At 31.6% G+C, this 17,047-nt stretch overlaps 2 protein-coding genes across 2 annotated transcripts; one reads left to right on the forward strand and one right to left on the reverse strand.

Annotated features, from left to right (window-relative positions):
• The first annotated feature begins 6,622 nt into the window (after positions 1 to 6,622).
• Positions 6,623 to 9,463, forward strand: LOC114190582 (DUF724 domain-containing protein 3). Its single transcript, XM_028079528.1, has 3 exons — positions 6,623 to 7,230; positions 7,312 to 7,806; positions 9,239 to 9,463. The coding sequence occupies exons 1-3, from the start codon at positions 6,772 to 6,774 to the stop codon at positions 9,251 to 9,253; spliced, it is 969 nt and encodes a 322-aa protein (XP_027935329.1). The 5' UTR covers positions 6,623 to 6,771; the 3' UTR covers positions 9,254 to 9,463.
• A 1,198-nt stretch (positions 9,464 to 10,661) lies between these two features.
• LOC114190573 lies at positions 10,662 to 11,507 on the reverse strand. The gene has a single exon (XM_028079518.1). It carries the CDS (start codon positions 11,441 to 11,443, stop codon positions 10,931 to 10,933), a length of 513 nt encoding a protein of 170 aa, XP_027935319.1. The 5' UTR covers positions 11,444 to 11,507; the 3' UTR covers positions 10,662 to 10,930.
• Positions 11,508 to 17,047: the final 5,540 nt, after the last annotated feature.

Raw genomic sequence — 17,047 nt, forward strand, 5'->3', positions numbered from 1 at the left:
ACTTCTACCAGAGTTAACTCCTCACTATTGACATACTGCAGCCTAGTCCTAGCCGACTAATTGCTATACAAATTTCCTAACATAGCCCTTCCCTTGAAAGAATCCTTGATCTCAAGGATAGAAGGTTGGGAATTCTTTTTTAAATTGTAGTAGTATTTCCAAGTTGCATCTTCTAGAAGCTGGTGTTTCCATTTCACAAGGCCTTTAGTAACATGCATGCCTCTTCTTCTAACTATCATACAGTCAAGGATAGATTCAAGCTCCTTTTCCGCAAAAATATCTTCTTGCTGATAAGGAAGATAAGAGGCAGTAGCCAAGTTGCCCAAATGTATGGACAATATCCTTGTCCATACATTATTTCGTAAGGAGTAGATTTAGTAGCAGTTTGATAGGAAGTGTTGTACCGGCATTCAGCCAATGGCAGCCACTTGTGAGGGACATTATTACACATACATCTCATATAAGTTTCCAAGCATCTATGAAATATTTACTACTTCCATTTGACCATCCACCTGTAGTAGATGGTAGCTTGATGACAACTGAACCTAAACCCCGTTCAAGGTCATGAAATTTTAACAGAACTAACTGATAAAAATGGCATCTTCGTCACTGGGGATGGCGCTTGGGAATCCACACAATTTAAACACATTATCCTTATAAGACTGACCACATCACTGTCTATATAAGGATGGGAGAAATCCATAAAATATGCAGCTTTGCTCAATCTTTAAACCACTACAAATATCACTTTCTTACCGAATGAACTAGGCAAGCCCTCAATGAAATCCATAGTGACATGCTTCCAAATTTGTTAGGAACGGGAAGAGGTTGAAGTAAACCAGGAGTCGCTACGGTGTCATATTTGCATTGTTGGCAAATTGTACACTGCTGGATGAACTTCTTGACATCACTGAATAGCCCTTTCGAATATACCACATCTTAAACGCATTTCATTGTACCATTGATCCCTGAATGTCCTTCCCCAGCAAAAGTGTGCAACCACTTTAAATTTCAAGCCAACGCATCGAAGATCGAGCTGAGTCGGCCTTAGCTGAACGTTGAAATCATCAACTTTGGTTGAAGGTGAGGCAAATCAACCCGGGCTAAAGGTCGGGCCTAGTCAGTTCATGTTGAATCTTTGGGGTCGACTCGGATCAAAAGTTGAGATGAGTTGTATTGGATCAAAGATTAAGCAAACTCAACTTGGGTTCAAGGATAGAGTTCAATTTGCCTTAAAATGAAAATTAAATTGCTTTATTCAAACGAGAAAATTGAAATATATGATATTTCAATTACTCCATTCAAACAAACTATTTGAGAAATGAAGAGAATTCAATTATATATAATTCAAATATTATGTATTTCAATTTCTTGGATTTGTTAAAATCCCTTATCCAAACACAAGGCTAGGGTCCAACTAAATCCATTTTTCTTTAACATATTAGTTAAGGGTTTTGCTACTACTCCATACCCTTTCACAAACGTTCTATAATATCCCTTTCAATTGTTTGATCCAAGAAGGCCAATCTTGGATAAGATTGAAGATCCAGGAAGGTCATTTAGCAAATCATCTACCAAGGGTATAGGAAACTTATTCTTCACACTGTTCTTATTCAATTCCCTGTAATCAATACACAATCTCCATGGTCCATCTTTTTTACCCACCATAACCACTGAACCAGTAAAAAGACTGGTACTATTTTGAATTAATAGAGTTGTAGAACTGAAATGTCCTCACCTTCCGCTAAGGTTTTATTGAATTGTTGAGCCTTGGTGAACTTGACACTATTATTTGATTCTGAATTCCATGGTTAACTGATCAAAGTTCCAAATTATGACCCAATGGAATTAGCCACTCTGTCCCTTACACCAAATCAAAACAACCAGGTGGGATTAAAAACATGTTTGAGGTTCCTCGATTTGGCATCCCACTTTCTGAGCCATGTCAACATCCAGAAAATTGTGTGTGGATCCACTATCAATCAAGATGTTTAGAGGCTTCTTTTGCTTGTATCATGTGATTCACATGATTCTGACATTTGCCACACCAGTCAACGCATTCATTGATATTTGATGAGAATTTTGATCAGAGTCATTAAAAGAACTACCAACAGGGTCTACGATTAACATAAGTCCTCCTCCTCCTGAACCTCCAAAACATGCACCTAAATCTTTTTATATGTAAAACTATGCTCTTGCGAATATGGTTCATGACATAAATAACAATTTTTTTGCTCTTCTTTCACTTATATAAGCAGGGGTCAAACTCCTGCTATTTCTGACCTTAGGTGCAGTCATAGTAAGATTAACCGAGGCGACAAGTTTGGATCTAAGATTTTTTTTCTGATGCTTTAGGTAGCACAGAAGAATGAATAGAAGGGGAATTGGCTGCTTCATACATTCTTGCCAAGGTAAAGGTTCGTCTCACTGTAGTAGGCTGAAATATCCTAACCAACATGTGGATTTCTATCTTGAAACCCCCTAAAAAGTAACCCAACATATACTCATCACTAAGATTCAGTTTCATCACGATTGAATCAAAGTCCTCGTGATACTCAGACACAAATTTCTTCTGCCACAAACAACCTCATCAACTCAGCTATAGGGTCATCAGAAACTTCTCCAAACTGCTCTATGAATAATCTTGTATATTTGGTCCAAGAAATCATTGGAAAATATTGTGCTGACCTGACCAAGCCGTATGTCATTACAAAGTGTGTCCCCCATATACACAATTGCAAGTTTGATTTGAACATCGTTAGGCATATTTTCAATTAAGAAGTAGTTTTCACATTGAAATATCCATCGATGGATAACTTCTCCTTAAAAACAACGGAAATCGATTCTTGCCAATCTTGTTCCGCAACAATATGAAGAATGATGGTTCTCACCTCTAGAATTAACTCCAGTGGAATTGCCACAAACATCATCAAAATTTTGGTTGACCAATTCTTGAATTTGATCTTTAAAAGAATCACCCAAGGCTTTTTGCATTGACCCCACAAGCTCCATTAGGTGCATTTCTAATCTTGTACACACGTGTTCTTCCAAATCTTTAATTGCCTGCATTTCGACTACCCTATGCCATAGCTGATACTGTGAATGGACCAATTGTTAAGAATTTTTTTCTAGTTCTCTAGTAATGCAAGGTCCGAAGAACTTGAGGAACAATAGGGAATCACATAAAGAAACAGTTTCGAAAGCTATATTGAATTGAGATGAATACAAGAATATGAGAAAAGTCAATTACAGGTTTTCATATAAGGTAAGAGTTGCCTTATATAGCAAAACTGACAAACTAACTGCTCACATGGTTAACCCTTCTCTATTGACTAATTGCAGCCTAGTCCTAATTGACTAATGACTATACAAATCTCCTAACATATTTATATTTGTGTTTCAAACTTCAGGCCAAGTTCATAAAAGGCCAATTATGCTAGTGGCCAAAACAGTTCTCAATATATGAGCCTATTCAGGACATGTGATTGTGAAATTTCAACAGCTATATCCATCCCAAACATGTATCATGGTATCATCGTGACAACACAAATAAAAGGGTTGGTTGCATGGGCATTTGTTGGAAGATGATGTTTACTGAGAAGTTACGGTCTTCATTTGATTTTTCATTCAACCCATCCCATTGGTGATAAAAAGCTGTTTCACTGCATCCAATTGAATGAACTGTTTCCCACTAAGGATTTGACCATTTAGCCAACTGATATCTTTAATATTCCTCTTGATAAGAGCTCAATCAAAGAGGCACGCATTTTGTTCGAAGAAATGGCCCTTGAAAATGTGGTCACCTAAATGCCATCATCACTGCTCGAAACCACTATAAGCATCCATGGAGTGTCTTTCTTCAAATGCTCAGAGATGGGACATATCCCAATAAATTCACCATATCTGCTATTTTGAAGTCCTTCAAGGGTTTGAAAGCTCTTTATGTGGCCAATTAGCTCATGCTTTGGCCATCAAGATTGGTGTTCAAGGATGATCCATATATGTTGACAATGCACTCCTGGACATGTGTGTCATGCGATACCATGGACCACACAAAAATGGTTTTGAAGATATCACAACCAAAACTTATGTCTGCTGAACTACTCTGACCACTTGATACACTCAGAGGAGACTTCTGCGATTGTCCTAGAATTTTCTGTCAAATGTTTCTGGTAAGCCTTTGCTTAATCTCTTGTTTCAAAGTCATTTCTATTTTTACTTAATCTCTTGTCTTGTTTCAAAATTTCTACTTTTACTTAATTATTTTGTTTATTGGTGTTCTAAATAATCACAACACAATCTCTTGTGACAAACAGGAGGAAGGATCACCAAGTCCCTTTAGCTTCTCAATTGCTGCAGGAGCTTGTGTCTCTATTGGTTTGGGTTATTAGGGCAAGCAGGTACATGCTGCAGTGGTTAAGCATGGAGTTGAGTCCAATCTTCCTATTATGTTTTCAGAGGAAAAAAAATTATTAGCTGAAATGACTCAAAGACATCGTGACATGGAATACTTTGATAGCTGGAAGAAGGTTTTCACGGAAATATCTGTCCTAAGTTATATGTATGCCAAGAGTGGAAATACAGCTGATTCACATGAAATATTTAGCAAAATGCTATGCACAAAATTGGTCTCTTGGACTTCAATGGTGAATGGACACTGGAGTCATGGATATGGTGGAAAGGGGGTTGAACTTTTCCATTGTATGATTAGGTATTAAACCAGATAGTATGTAGTTTATGACAATTGTTTGTAGCCATGCTGACCTCGTGGGTGAAGAAGGACTGACACATTTTAGATGAATGACGAACTGTTATCTTATAGTTTTGGAAGAGTGAAGCAAGTTTATCAACCCACTGAGAATATGCAATTTGAGTCACATGAGTCTATCTGGAGAGCCCTTCTGGGAGGCTTTTAAATTGCATAATCAACCCAGTGTAGCCAAATTAGCAGGTTATAGGGATTTGGGATCAAGCCAATTAGGACAGGAACTTATGCCTTGATATCAAATATTTATGCAGTTGAAGTCAACTAGATTGGTTTTTCTAGCTTGAAAAACAGAGAAGTATTAAAAATAGAAGTGACTTGAGAAGGAATTGGATTAATGTGAGACCAGGTCTGCAGTTTTGTTGTTGGATTGTTGCAAAACTTTTGTAAAAGTGGTAAAAACAATCAAATTTTATGTGATTAGAAAAACATTTCATCCCTAACAAGTTAACCTATTTAAATAACTATAAATAATATTTCTTTTGTTATTATTGTTATATTAAATTTTGTTATAAAGCATTAGAATCATATAATTTATTTATCTTTGTTGATCAGTCTTGTGTATACTTTTAATAGTTGATTATGCACAAATTTTCTTTTATATTCATTACTTTTTAAATAAATATAAAATATAATGGTGCATAAATACATCTTCAAATAGGACCAACGGAAAAGATATTATAAGTCATTTAATATTTTATTTAAAGTATAAAAAAATAATTTCTTTAGTAAAAAGTTTAAACTGCTGTTAGAAGAAAGATAAGAGATTATTAGATATGTTCTTGGTAAAAAGTTGGAACTCAGAATTAGTAAAATAATTCTATATTTTTGTTTAAATTTTAAATAAATAATATATTAGGTTATATTATATATATTATTTTTTGTATGAAATTGAGTTGTACTATAAGGTATGGTATGTCCATGCTACTTTCTCGAATATGTTTCTCCCCGTGGTTTTAGATGATCTATATTCCTTACACCTTGGTAATCGGCTGGACATGTGTAACTATATAAATACTTTGATGTTAAAATTAGTTACAGTCAGTCAGATATATGATAATTTAGGTAATAATATATATCCTTTACTTGGAGATTGGATCATTTTTATATATCTAAATTTTATTAATTATTTTAAAATCACTTTAGGAAAGTTTAGATCTTATTATAAATGTTTTATATACGTGTTGAAAGGAATTCGATTATGTCCTATGTAGTATACTTACAAAAATTACATAAAAAATTGTAATAAAGAAGTTATTTTAATATGTAATATTTTTTTCATTTTACTTGTTTTAACTATTAAAACATAATTTGTTTACTTAAATATTATTATTCTACATATGTCCTTAACAATTCCAACAAAACTACAACTTTTAACCAAGTTTATTTTAACAAAATTTTAGAATTGGGTTGAACAATCTTGCACATTATATCTTTTTTCCCTAAATTTTTTATTTTCACAAAAATTATTTCTTAAATATACTTTCAAATATTTTCATGTAATGAAACCTTTACAAATATAAAGATTATATGTGGGTGATGAGACCACAAAATATCGTTTAAGACTCAAGTATCACCTTCATTGAATATTGAAATGAACTGTGCTTGTGCTTCAGCTCTGTATCAATTCCATTTTTTTTTATCAACTTCAAAGCAATGTCCAACTTGCATTACTAGTTAACTGTTCCTTCCCAATGCTGCTTAATATTTTTGTTTCCTAAATTGTGGAATTATTTCTATGGTTTCATCAAACCATTTGTAGGAAGTCCTTTTTTCTGTACATATTTTGTACATTTTTATCCTTATTATAAAATTCTCTTTATAACAAAAAGATAATAATTTGCATTCCAATAATTAGATCTACCCTGCTGAAGGGTGTGAAGCGTGCCCAAGAAGAGACTACTCTCCTCACATTCCCGCCAACTGACACATATAAAACACGTTCTCTCTAATTCCGTTCCGTTTAAATTTCCGCAACCGATACGAACCCTAACTCCGGGAGTGCAATGGTTCCGAAGCCTAAAACCAAAACCAAAGGTGCCTCCGCCTCCGCCGTCTTCTTCAAACCGGGCACTGTGGTGGAAGTAAGCTCAGAGGATGAAGGCTTCCGTGGTTCTTGGTTTTCCGGCACCGTCATCCGGCATCTTCCTTCTGACAGGTTCCTAATAGAGTACCACAACCTGATGGCAGACGATAAAAGCTCAAAACGTTTGAGGGAAATCTTGGATATACGTCAACTGCGGCCCATTCTCCCACCGGAGATAGGCGAAGTATTCAAATTTGGGGATGAGGTTGACGCATACTACAACGACGGTTGGTGGGAGGGTTTTATAACTGAGGAATTAGAGAATGACAGATTTGCAGTGTATTTCAGGGCGTCCAAGGAGCAATTGGTGTTTTCCAAAGAACAACTCAGAATCCATCGAGAATGGTTCGATCACAAATGGGTCCCGCCATTCCAACAGGCACATTCATCTCTCAATTTTATTTATATCTCGTAATTTGATTATAGTTTAATGTTATGACGACAGTGTTGTTAATCACAGGAAAAGGATGAATCCAATGAAGCTGCAAAGCCTGATGAATCCAAAGAAGCTGCAAAGCCCGATGAATCCAATGAAGCTGCAAAGCCTGATGAATTTGGCCAAGGGGCTACAGTCGAGGTTAGCAATGATGAAGATGGGTTCAGTGGAGCTTGGTTTGAAGCCACTATAGTTGAGGCAAAGGGAAATGACAAGTTCGTTGTTGAGTACCAGACTCTGTTAGCTGATGATGATTCTAATCTTTTGAGAGAGGAGATTGATGCCTTGCACATAAGGCCTCCTCCACCCAATACTAATCTTGATGGTCAATTTAGTCTTCTTGATGAAGTCGATGCCCTGTACAATGACGGTTGGTGGGTGGGTGTGATTTCTAAAGTTCTTGCGGACTCCAAGTATGTGGTTTACTTCAGGTCTTCTAATGAGGAACTAGAGTTTCATCACTCCCAATTGCGGCTGCATCAGGACTGGATTCATGGCAAATGGATTATGCCTTGTAAGGTATGGTATTCACTGAAACTCTGTGATCAAGCATGCATGTTGTGACTTTTATAAGAATTCCACTGAAAGCTGATAGTAAAAAGTAGGTTGAGATTGATTTCAGTCGTCTAGTAAATCTTTATGTTAGATTTTATTCCTGCTGGAGGCTCCAGGAGACATCGGCACCAGAAAATGTATATTCTCATGTTAAATTCACATGTGAAAATTCAGCATATGAAAGTTCATTCTCATCATTTGACAGCTTCTCTGGAAAATGTGCATTTAATCATGTTAGGATGATTACCAACAAAAATACCTTAGTGCCTAGGTTTAGTAGGTCCGAATAAGATTTTAAATAGCGCCACCGTAGGGTTGTAGTAGGACTATTTTTGGGATTTCAATTTCTAAACTTGAAATCTATAACTGCAATAGTGAAAATGATAGAGACTTGAAATTTGAAGATGATGATTGATTATTCCCATTTGAAAACTTGTACTTTAATTTTATTGATATATTGACTTGTAAGCTTTTTTGGAACCTTCTGGCTCTAGGGCAGCGTAGTTTTTATTATCCTTGATCATTTTTGAGAATTCATGTCTATAGTATGCTGGCATAAGCTAATAAAAATTTTCAGAATTGCTGCTATATGCTATCCTATTATAATGTTTTGGGGTCAGCTGCTATATTGTTCTTTAAAGGAACAATATCCAAACTTGTTTCAAATATGTTCTACGTCTGTGGCAGTAGGCTTAGTTTTCCGTCACCCTCTTCTGCATCCAAGAGACGCATGTATATTGTTCTTTGCAGGAACAATAAACTTGCTCCAAAATTTAATCTGTTAGCTTAGTTTTGCATCCTCATCTGACAAATCATGCTGTGACAAGAGACAATGGGTTCAGGGATGTCCTAAAACAATAATGAGTAAAAATCATACCTGCATACCTAAGAAACGAGTAGAGTGAAACAACAGCTTTTGAGGTATGGTAAGTAATCTTTGTTTGGTTGCGATATATTGGATGTGATACCAAAAACAGTGTTTGGTTATACTGATATATAATACCAGTAGAATTAAAATATCCCTCATGACGTTTTAGTAGTAGATTATTAAGTTGTTGATCAGTATTTGACCTTGACATAATGGACAAGGTTGTTCTAGACTGAAGGTGTGTTTTTCTTTAATTTATCATGCATTCTAATCTCATTTCACTAAAATTAAGATGATATATACCCTTGCCAAAAAACTCAGTTTAGGAGGAGAGTGATCTCTTGACTTGAAAGTCTTTTTTTAATAGAGACATCTCCTCTGCAATCTCAAACTGATAATATGTATTTGATTGAGTTGTAACTCGCTTGTTCTAGTTGATTAAGACGATTAATTGATATACTAACTCTTGCAAACAATGTTGTTTAGATGATCACTACCGTTCAATGCTTTTGGTTAAAAAAATTTCAGGTGATGAAGTTGTGAACGCTGAAGATAACAAGAGGTAGAAGAAAAAATCCGGATTCGGTTAAGTCACTCATCAGGGCTTACCAGTTTGTTTGGATCCAAACACGAACTCATCTCACTTTAGATTCTGATTATGTAGTTTTGCTTTAGACATTAACCTTTGACATTTCCTGGTAAGTATAGCCAGTACATAATTCTCTCGAAATTGCAATTTGTGCTTGTGTGCAAGTCCTTTTCTGTCATTTCGATTTGCTACGTGCAACACGAATATTTTTCTAATGACAAAGGTCATGGACTGCACTTAAATAACAGATAACCCATAACAAGAAAAAGGTTTTAGTAAAAAATGCTATTAATATACTTACATTATTAGTACTATGTGTCGTGTATTGTGAGTATTTAGTTCGAATCAACAATGTGAAAAGCAGCATGATATAGCTTTTCACTCCTGTGAAATAGAAAAGTCCATTGTGTTTGTTGCGAAGCGCGACTTTCCTTTTGGCGCATTAATGTTGGTTTAGTTTGGCAATTAAAACTTGATAAGTGTTGGTTGGTAGGGCCTAATGCTTCTTTTACGTTGTAGATTAAACATCTCAATTCTTAAATATTTAAAATTTAATCACGTAAATAAAGATAAGGAAACTGTCTATACATTTTGATCAGATCAGGATTCTCTGCTGTTGATCATTAAAAATAAAGTTAAAAATTATTCACCCTTAGATTTAAGACTCATGATCCTGCTGTTTTTGTTTTTCAATTGCAGATGTTCCTTCATCGATCTTTAATTTTCAGGCATACTGTTATCTTGTTAGTGGTTTCATTTTCTAGTTTTTCATTTTTTTATAGAAACTAAATGGTGAATGACAAGCATATTAAGCTTTTCTCTTTTCAATATATTTATTTTCTCACGTCATACTTTTCAATGACAGCATAAATGTTTTTTATACTCAAAATTATAAATTATCAGAGGATTTTTTTTTATCTCTTTCTATAATAAATGGTCATATAATTAAATATTATTTAATTTTGCAAAGAAATCATTTAAAAAGTCATTAAATATAGTTTTTAATTAATTTTTTTTAACGAAATAGGTATAGAGAAGGACCACTTTACCATCAACTAGATTGAGGCTCTAATCAGCAATACTTTTTAATTAATTGATAGGATAATGGTGTATCAAAATCAAATTCTGACCATATTTAAAATAAAGAATGATATCCGAGCTTCATTTGCTCATCACACCTAATTTTAACCTGAATCACGCAAATCACTCGTTAATAAATTTTTCAAATTGAAGAAAACCCTTAAAAATAGCTATGGATTTGCTTCTCATCATTAAGTACATAAAAAAAAAGGAAATATCATATTTTTCTCCATCTTGCACAGTTAATATTTTTTTCATTCCAAAGAATGAAGACGAAAGCTGTTTACTGCACCACAATAGGTGCTGAACCACAATAAAAACTGTGGATCAATTTCACTTAATCAAGAAAATGTGGAACCATATTAGAAACATAAGACAACAAATTTTAATACTAACATAAATTTATAACTTAAGCATCGTTTTCTCTTTCAAGCTGGTGCAAGAAAGAAACTGAAAGCATTACAACTGAGACATAAAACAAAACCTATAGAATATAATAAACTCATACATAGCCATGGCTGCCACCAGATGAAGAAGAAGAAGAAGAAGAATCAAACCTCTTGAACTTCAACAGCATTACCAACTTGTTTCACTTCCTTCTCTTCTTCTTTTTCTTCTTTATTCTTGACTTCCTTAACTGGTTCCTCAATCACAAAAGCTGAAACCGGGAATGTTCTGAACAACGCTGAAGGGGTCTTGAACGTGATCTTCCCACTGGGTGGATCATCCACAAAGATCTCACTCAGTGTCACCCAAACCAAGAGCTCCTTCGCCTTCACACCAGTGAGCTTCTTTATCTTCCCAAGCTCAACATACGCTGTGATCTCAGTTGCATACGACACTAGCTTCCCAATCTTCTCAAACTTGTGGTTTATGCTCTTCTTCTGCTTCAGCCACACAAACCCACTTTCCTTCTCGTACCCACATTCCTTAATGTCCTTCAACGGTAAAAGCCCATTGGGTAGCCCTACCTCCTTCAGCAGCAACTTGGTCTTTTCTTGGCACACTTCATCTCCATGGTACACCTCAGATTTCGCCTTCATCTCTGCAGAAACTTGACTCATTTTTTCTCTTCTTTTCTGATATTATGATCGGTTAACGTTTGGTATGTGATTGTGAATGATGAAGGTGGGGTTGATATAGCTCTGGTGCTATCTCTTTGCCCTTGTATCTCCCATAAACTTCAACAAATGCCATTGTCACAGTTCATAATGTGTCCCCATACTCACTTTAAATTTTGTAATATGTTACATGTTGTGTAGCACTCACTATTAAGGTAGTTGGTGAGTAAAAACGTGTGTCTTAAATGCTTCTCTGCATGTTATGGCTGAAGGTGTAGTAATTAAAGGGTATTCAAAATGAGGGTGTTTTTGCAGTAAAATTTTCAATCAAATTGGTTTGAGTTGAGACAGGTGTACTTTTCTTTCTTACTATTACGGCGATGCCAAGTTTTAGGAAATGGATTCAAAATGGTCGGAAATGACAGCATTCGTGTAACAACACTTTACTTCTGTCTGATAAAGATTGGAGGGGTTGTGTTATAAATGTTTGTAATGTTCTGAATCTGATTTAATACGAGTTGTTCGATTGTCACTGGTGACGGTTGAGATCTGGTGACTGGGTGAATGAATGCATGCTATTGCCGGTTGCAAGCAATTAAAATTCTAATTTTACCGTTTAATGAAGCTCATATGATAACCATCTTAATTGTATGCACATATATTTGTTTGAAATAAGTGGTTTTTGTCCAAACCGATAATTGGGTCCCATGTCAATCTACTAAGGTTCATCAATCTAACTCGACTTATTTATTAGTGAGTCAAAAAAATTTGAACCCGACCTATTGATGGATTAAACGGGTTGATTCACAGACTTACTTAATTAATAAAAAATACAATGTTTAAATTTTTTTATCAGTCAAAACTAAATTATAATTCTAATTAAAATTTAAATAAAATTTAATACAATTTAAATACAAACCAAAATCACAAAAATATAAATTCTTTATGAGTTGGCTAAAAGAAATAATCTAACATGATCCAAATACAAATCCCAACTTAAGAAAAAAATACTTGTGTAACTCTTTATTTGCAGTTGAAGAGCTGATCTGACTCACCACAGATTCAATCCGAGTGAGTCAGGTTCTAGGTAAACCGGGTCAAAAATCAACCCGTATTAAAATGTGTAAAAAAGTTTTAATTCAATCCGATCTGAACTTGTGATGGACCATATTGGCTCGCAAGTTCTAACTCAATTTAACAGATCTAGTTTTCATTTAATTAAAAGAAAAATATCATATTATTGTAGTGTTTATTAGATTTATTGATGATTATTTTTTATTAAATAATTTGGCTGATTAATTTTTATTTATATAATGCAATGATATTTTAATTTAGATTTCGTATACGTGATATATATATATATATATATATATATATATATATATATATATATATATATATATATATGATAATTTAAGATATTATCAATAAAACATTTTATTTATAAAGTAATACATAACAACAATTATATTTTCAATGACAATTATATATATTTATAATGTTTTTAATATTTATTTTATATTTTTAACATTTGTATATCACGTAACTTATTATTTTCATAAATTTTTAACGAAATATTTTTCCATAATTAAATTCTTTTTGCATAAAACATTAATCTAATTAAATTATTGACCGACTTCTGTTTTTCTTTCTCTGCAACTACAAAGAGTTAGGTCACCTGTGGATATAGTTCATTTTCTAATTAACAAAACACATTTATATGTTTTTAGTTATAAACAAATTATTTATTCTTTCAGGAGTTATTTCCTGAAAAAATTGATTATTAAATGCACCTGACAACCTAAACAAATTGACAAATAATACTTTTAATATATATATATATATATATATATATATATATATATATATATATATAATCTTACACTATAAATATTAATAATAGATCGGTGATACAATTAAATATGACCAAATATTTTCTTTCTTTATGTTGCTTTTTAATTTGACTGAGAGCTCCTCCATACATGGTTGTCGCGTCTAGGAACATAGACATATGTCCTATCATGTGCCATGAATACTCACTACTATCATAACATATGTTTCTTTACTATTAAGAATCATATTTTTCTTTTGTCAAATGTACTTGTCTTCTTATATTAGTTTGTTTATATAATTCTTTCTTAGAAATAATACTACACAATACATCATAATAATATGTATCAGATTTTTTTAGGCTTCATTTCTTTATGGTCACTTTTATTTTCTTGCGGAGTTTTCTAGATGTTCTTTTCAAAAGTTCAATTCTTTTATCCCCAATATTTCTTATTATTTTGTTTTCAGATTTTTAAGTTTTTCAGACAACCATGACACAATTTAAGCTTTTTCTTTTCTTTTTCTTCTTTAAATTTTGATAAAAATTATCACATGTTAGATAAATTATCTTATGGTAAAAGTTAAGTAAACCATGGCAGAATAAAATAATGACGTTTGAACTCTTATATTCAGAAACAAATTACATTCTCAGAATTTACTATAATATTGTTTAGCCCAATAATAAACTATAAAAATCCAATTAAAGTTAAAATATTTTGATATGGAAAATATTAAATAGAAAAAAAAATAATTAAAAATATTAACGTGTTTTTGCATAAGATAATATGTCATGGTCAGCACCAATATTAAAAACAATCCAAATTTCTTGAAACCACAGCACTATACATTTTCATACGGTTGAAAAATTTAATGCGTAATAATGAGTGAATAGAGAAAGTAACAACGTGTAATATAACAGTTGGGAAGGTCACCTATTTATTTGTTATGAATGAAATATAAATTTTATGAACCATCAAACATCACCTAACATCCTATTCAATTAGTAAAGTTGTTACTTTAATTAATATATAGTTGTACCTTTTTAATTAAATTTAAATTTTTATATAAATGTGAACTAGTATCCTTAATGGTTAAGAATATCTTTTGCTGAACTTTTCTATACTTTTTTTTTTCTAGAACCAAAAAAAATTGACATTGTCCTTTTTATAAAAATCATCTTCAAAAGTTAAAAACAAAAATTTAGAAATTTTTTGTAAAAGAACTTTTACAAATTATTTTATAAATGACTGAATTTTAACTTATAAAAAAAATACTAATTTCGTATAAACATAGTTAAACAAATATTAAAATATTTAATAATTTTTAAAAATAGATATTATCTGCACCGGTCGTTAGTTTCTTTATTACTGTTATAACTACTGTTTTAATAATATAATAATTATATAAATGGGAAATCATATTAAAACTGATTAATTTTGGTTGTGATCGTGACAAACTAACTTGATGTTTTTTCATAAATCTTTTCCAAAAGAAATTATTATAATTTTAAACATAAACGTGACCCTCGTACATGACCTGAAACGAAATAAAAACCGCAAAGTAACTTTCTCACTACTTTAATGATTAGGAAAAAGTAAATTATATGCCAAATTTGTTTAATGAAGTACAGAACGAGTAAATTATATGTTAAATTTTAATTACATTTTGTTAAATTTATTTAAAGTATTAAATATTTTTTTATAATATTTAAGTTGTTTATATTATTTAAACGTTTTTATTTGATATTAAGAAATTATCATAAAATACGTTTGAAACGTTAAATAAATTTAATAAAATATAGTTGAGAGGATTAAATTCACGTATTTAAAAGACTAATTTTAATTTTCAATAAGAGTTAAGGGACAAAAACATAATTAACCCTAATAATAATTATTAATTACAAAGTTATTAAATTAAAGAAGATAATTTTATTAAAAGTTAATCTTAAAATACTTTGATACAGAAGAACCAAGAACAACAACAAGAGAAGAAGTTTGGCCCAAAAGGCAGAAACCTAAAACATTTACACGAAAAGAAAATAAATATCTCTTTTTGAGGCAACCATGTTTCACGAATGCTTCCACCTTCCTTAGCATAAAGACAAGATAATCAAAGGTTCACTTAATTAATAATGCAAAAGATGGTTTATAGATAAATCAATAGTCTATAATAAACAAATAGGACTCTACATTAAATACACCAAAGAACAACGTTAATGTTTTTAAGTCTTTTACTTAACTTGATTGAAGAAATTTGTGAAATATAATACTTTGTGTTTTCTTTTTTAGATGTCATGTTTTCTTATTTTTTTTTTATTTTTACTTTTTCTCAATATTCAATACAATATTAATTACCTTTTTTGTTATCTATACCCTTGTTTTTATTTAATTTTTAATTACTTTACGTATACGTATTTATTATAATATAAAAACATAAAAAAGATTAAATGTAAGTTTATAACCTTTCTTAAAGTTAAGAGAATTTATTGCAATTCTTGATTTCTCTAAAAGAACCTTTAACCCAAAAAAAAAAACAAAGCATAATAAAATGGAGTAATTATTTACTAATGACTTATAAAAAAAATGTATCACTTCTAAAAATAAAATTCAAACTCGTTAATTTGATTATAATGTTTTTAATAATTCCAAACTCAATCAAAATAAAGTACATTGTCTATTTCCCTTAATAAATATTATTTTATTCTTGATAAATATATTATATTTAATATTTATTAAATATATGACCAAATTATATATATAGAGAGAGAGAAAGAGAGAGAAGCACATCCTATCTTACAAAATCAGTTTTGTACTATTTACCTAGGCTTACATTTTACTTTCTTAAATTGTATCAAAATTAATTTTAATTAAATTTGTTGAATTTAATGTGTCAATTGTTCAAGTTTCTTCCTATGTTTACGTTCGAGGTAATCAAAGATTTTGGTGTTAGATGCTTTAAAAATTATATAAATCTTGAACAACAATTTTAGAGAAACCAAAATAATAGTTTTAAGGGTTAAGTATGTTTTTAGTCCTTCAACTTTCGCCAAAAATTGAAATTCATCCTTGATCGAAACTTTGATAAATTTTGATCCCTAAACCTTAAAAATGAATGAATGTAATCCTTTTAAGCCAATTACGTTGATTTTTTTCAACATATGAGATGTGTTTCGTGTTAATATTGGAGTTGTTTACACCGTTTGACACATTCTCGACTCATTATTTACTGAGAAATGCGTTCGAAACCTAAAAACAAAGTTAACAAAATTAGGTTAAAATGACTATATTCATTCATTTTTAAAGTTTAGAGACCAAAATTTATCAAAGTTTCGACCAAGGACGAATTCCAATTTTGAGTCAAAGTGACTAAAAACATAATTAACCCTAATTTTAATGTATAATTTCGGTGCACTCTTACCTTTCACATGGGTAATCCACTATCCTTATTTCATAAGTGACAAAAAAATATGAAAAATTATACCCTTCTTGTTTGTCTATATTAACACTATCCTCCATTCCTATTAAAATCTGTCCTTAATTGATACAATAAGTCGATTATATAAGATTTAATTAAACTCAAACTTAACTATTCTTAAAATAATATTAAAAAATTATTCAAATTTATCTTATTTTAATCATGTTTACTGAATTTACCGTATTACCTATTTTTATATTTTCCTTGATATATGACGTTATATTTATTTATTTATTTATATATTCGTCGGAAAACAAAGTAACCATGGTCCATATTCAAACTTAATAATACTTTAATACAATG

The sequence above is a fragment of the Vigna unguiculata genome, chromosome 7 (assembly GCF_004118075.2).
Source record: "Vigna unguiculata cultivar IT97K-499-35 chromosome 7, ASM411807v1, whole genome shotgun sequence".
Lineage (NCBI taxonomy): Eukaryota > Viridiplantae > Streptophyta > Magnoliopsida > Fabales > Fabaceae > Vigna > Vigna unguiculata.

Bases quoted from the DNA above. Each gene is read 5' to 3' on its own strand.
- LOC114190582 (XM_028079528.1), top strand. From the start codon at position 6,772: ATGGTTCCGAAGCCTAAAACCAAAACCAAAGGTGCCTCCGCCTCCGCC. The intron at 7,231-7,311 runs GCACATTCATCT...TGTTAATCACAG, and splicing joins GGGTCCCGCCATTCCAACAG to GAAAAGGATGAATCCAATGA.
- LOC114190573 (XM_028079518.1), bottom strand. From the start codon at position 11,443: ATGAGTCAAGTTTCTGCAGAGATGAAGGCGAAATCTGAGGTGTACCAT.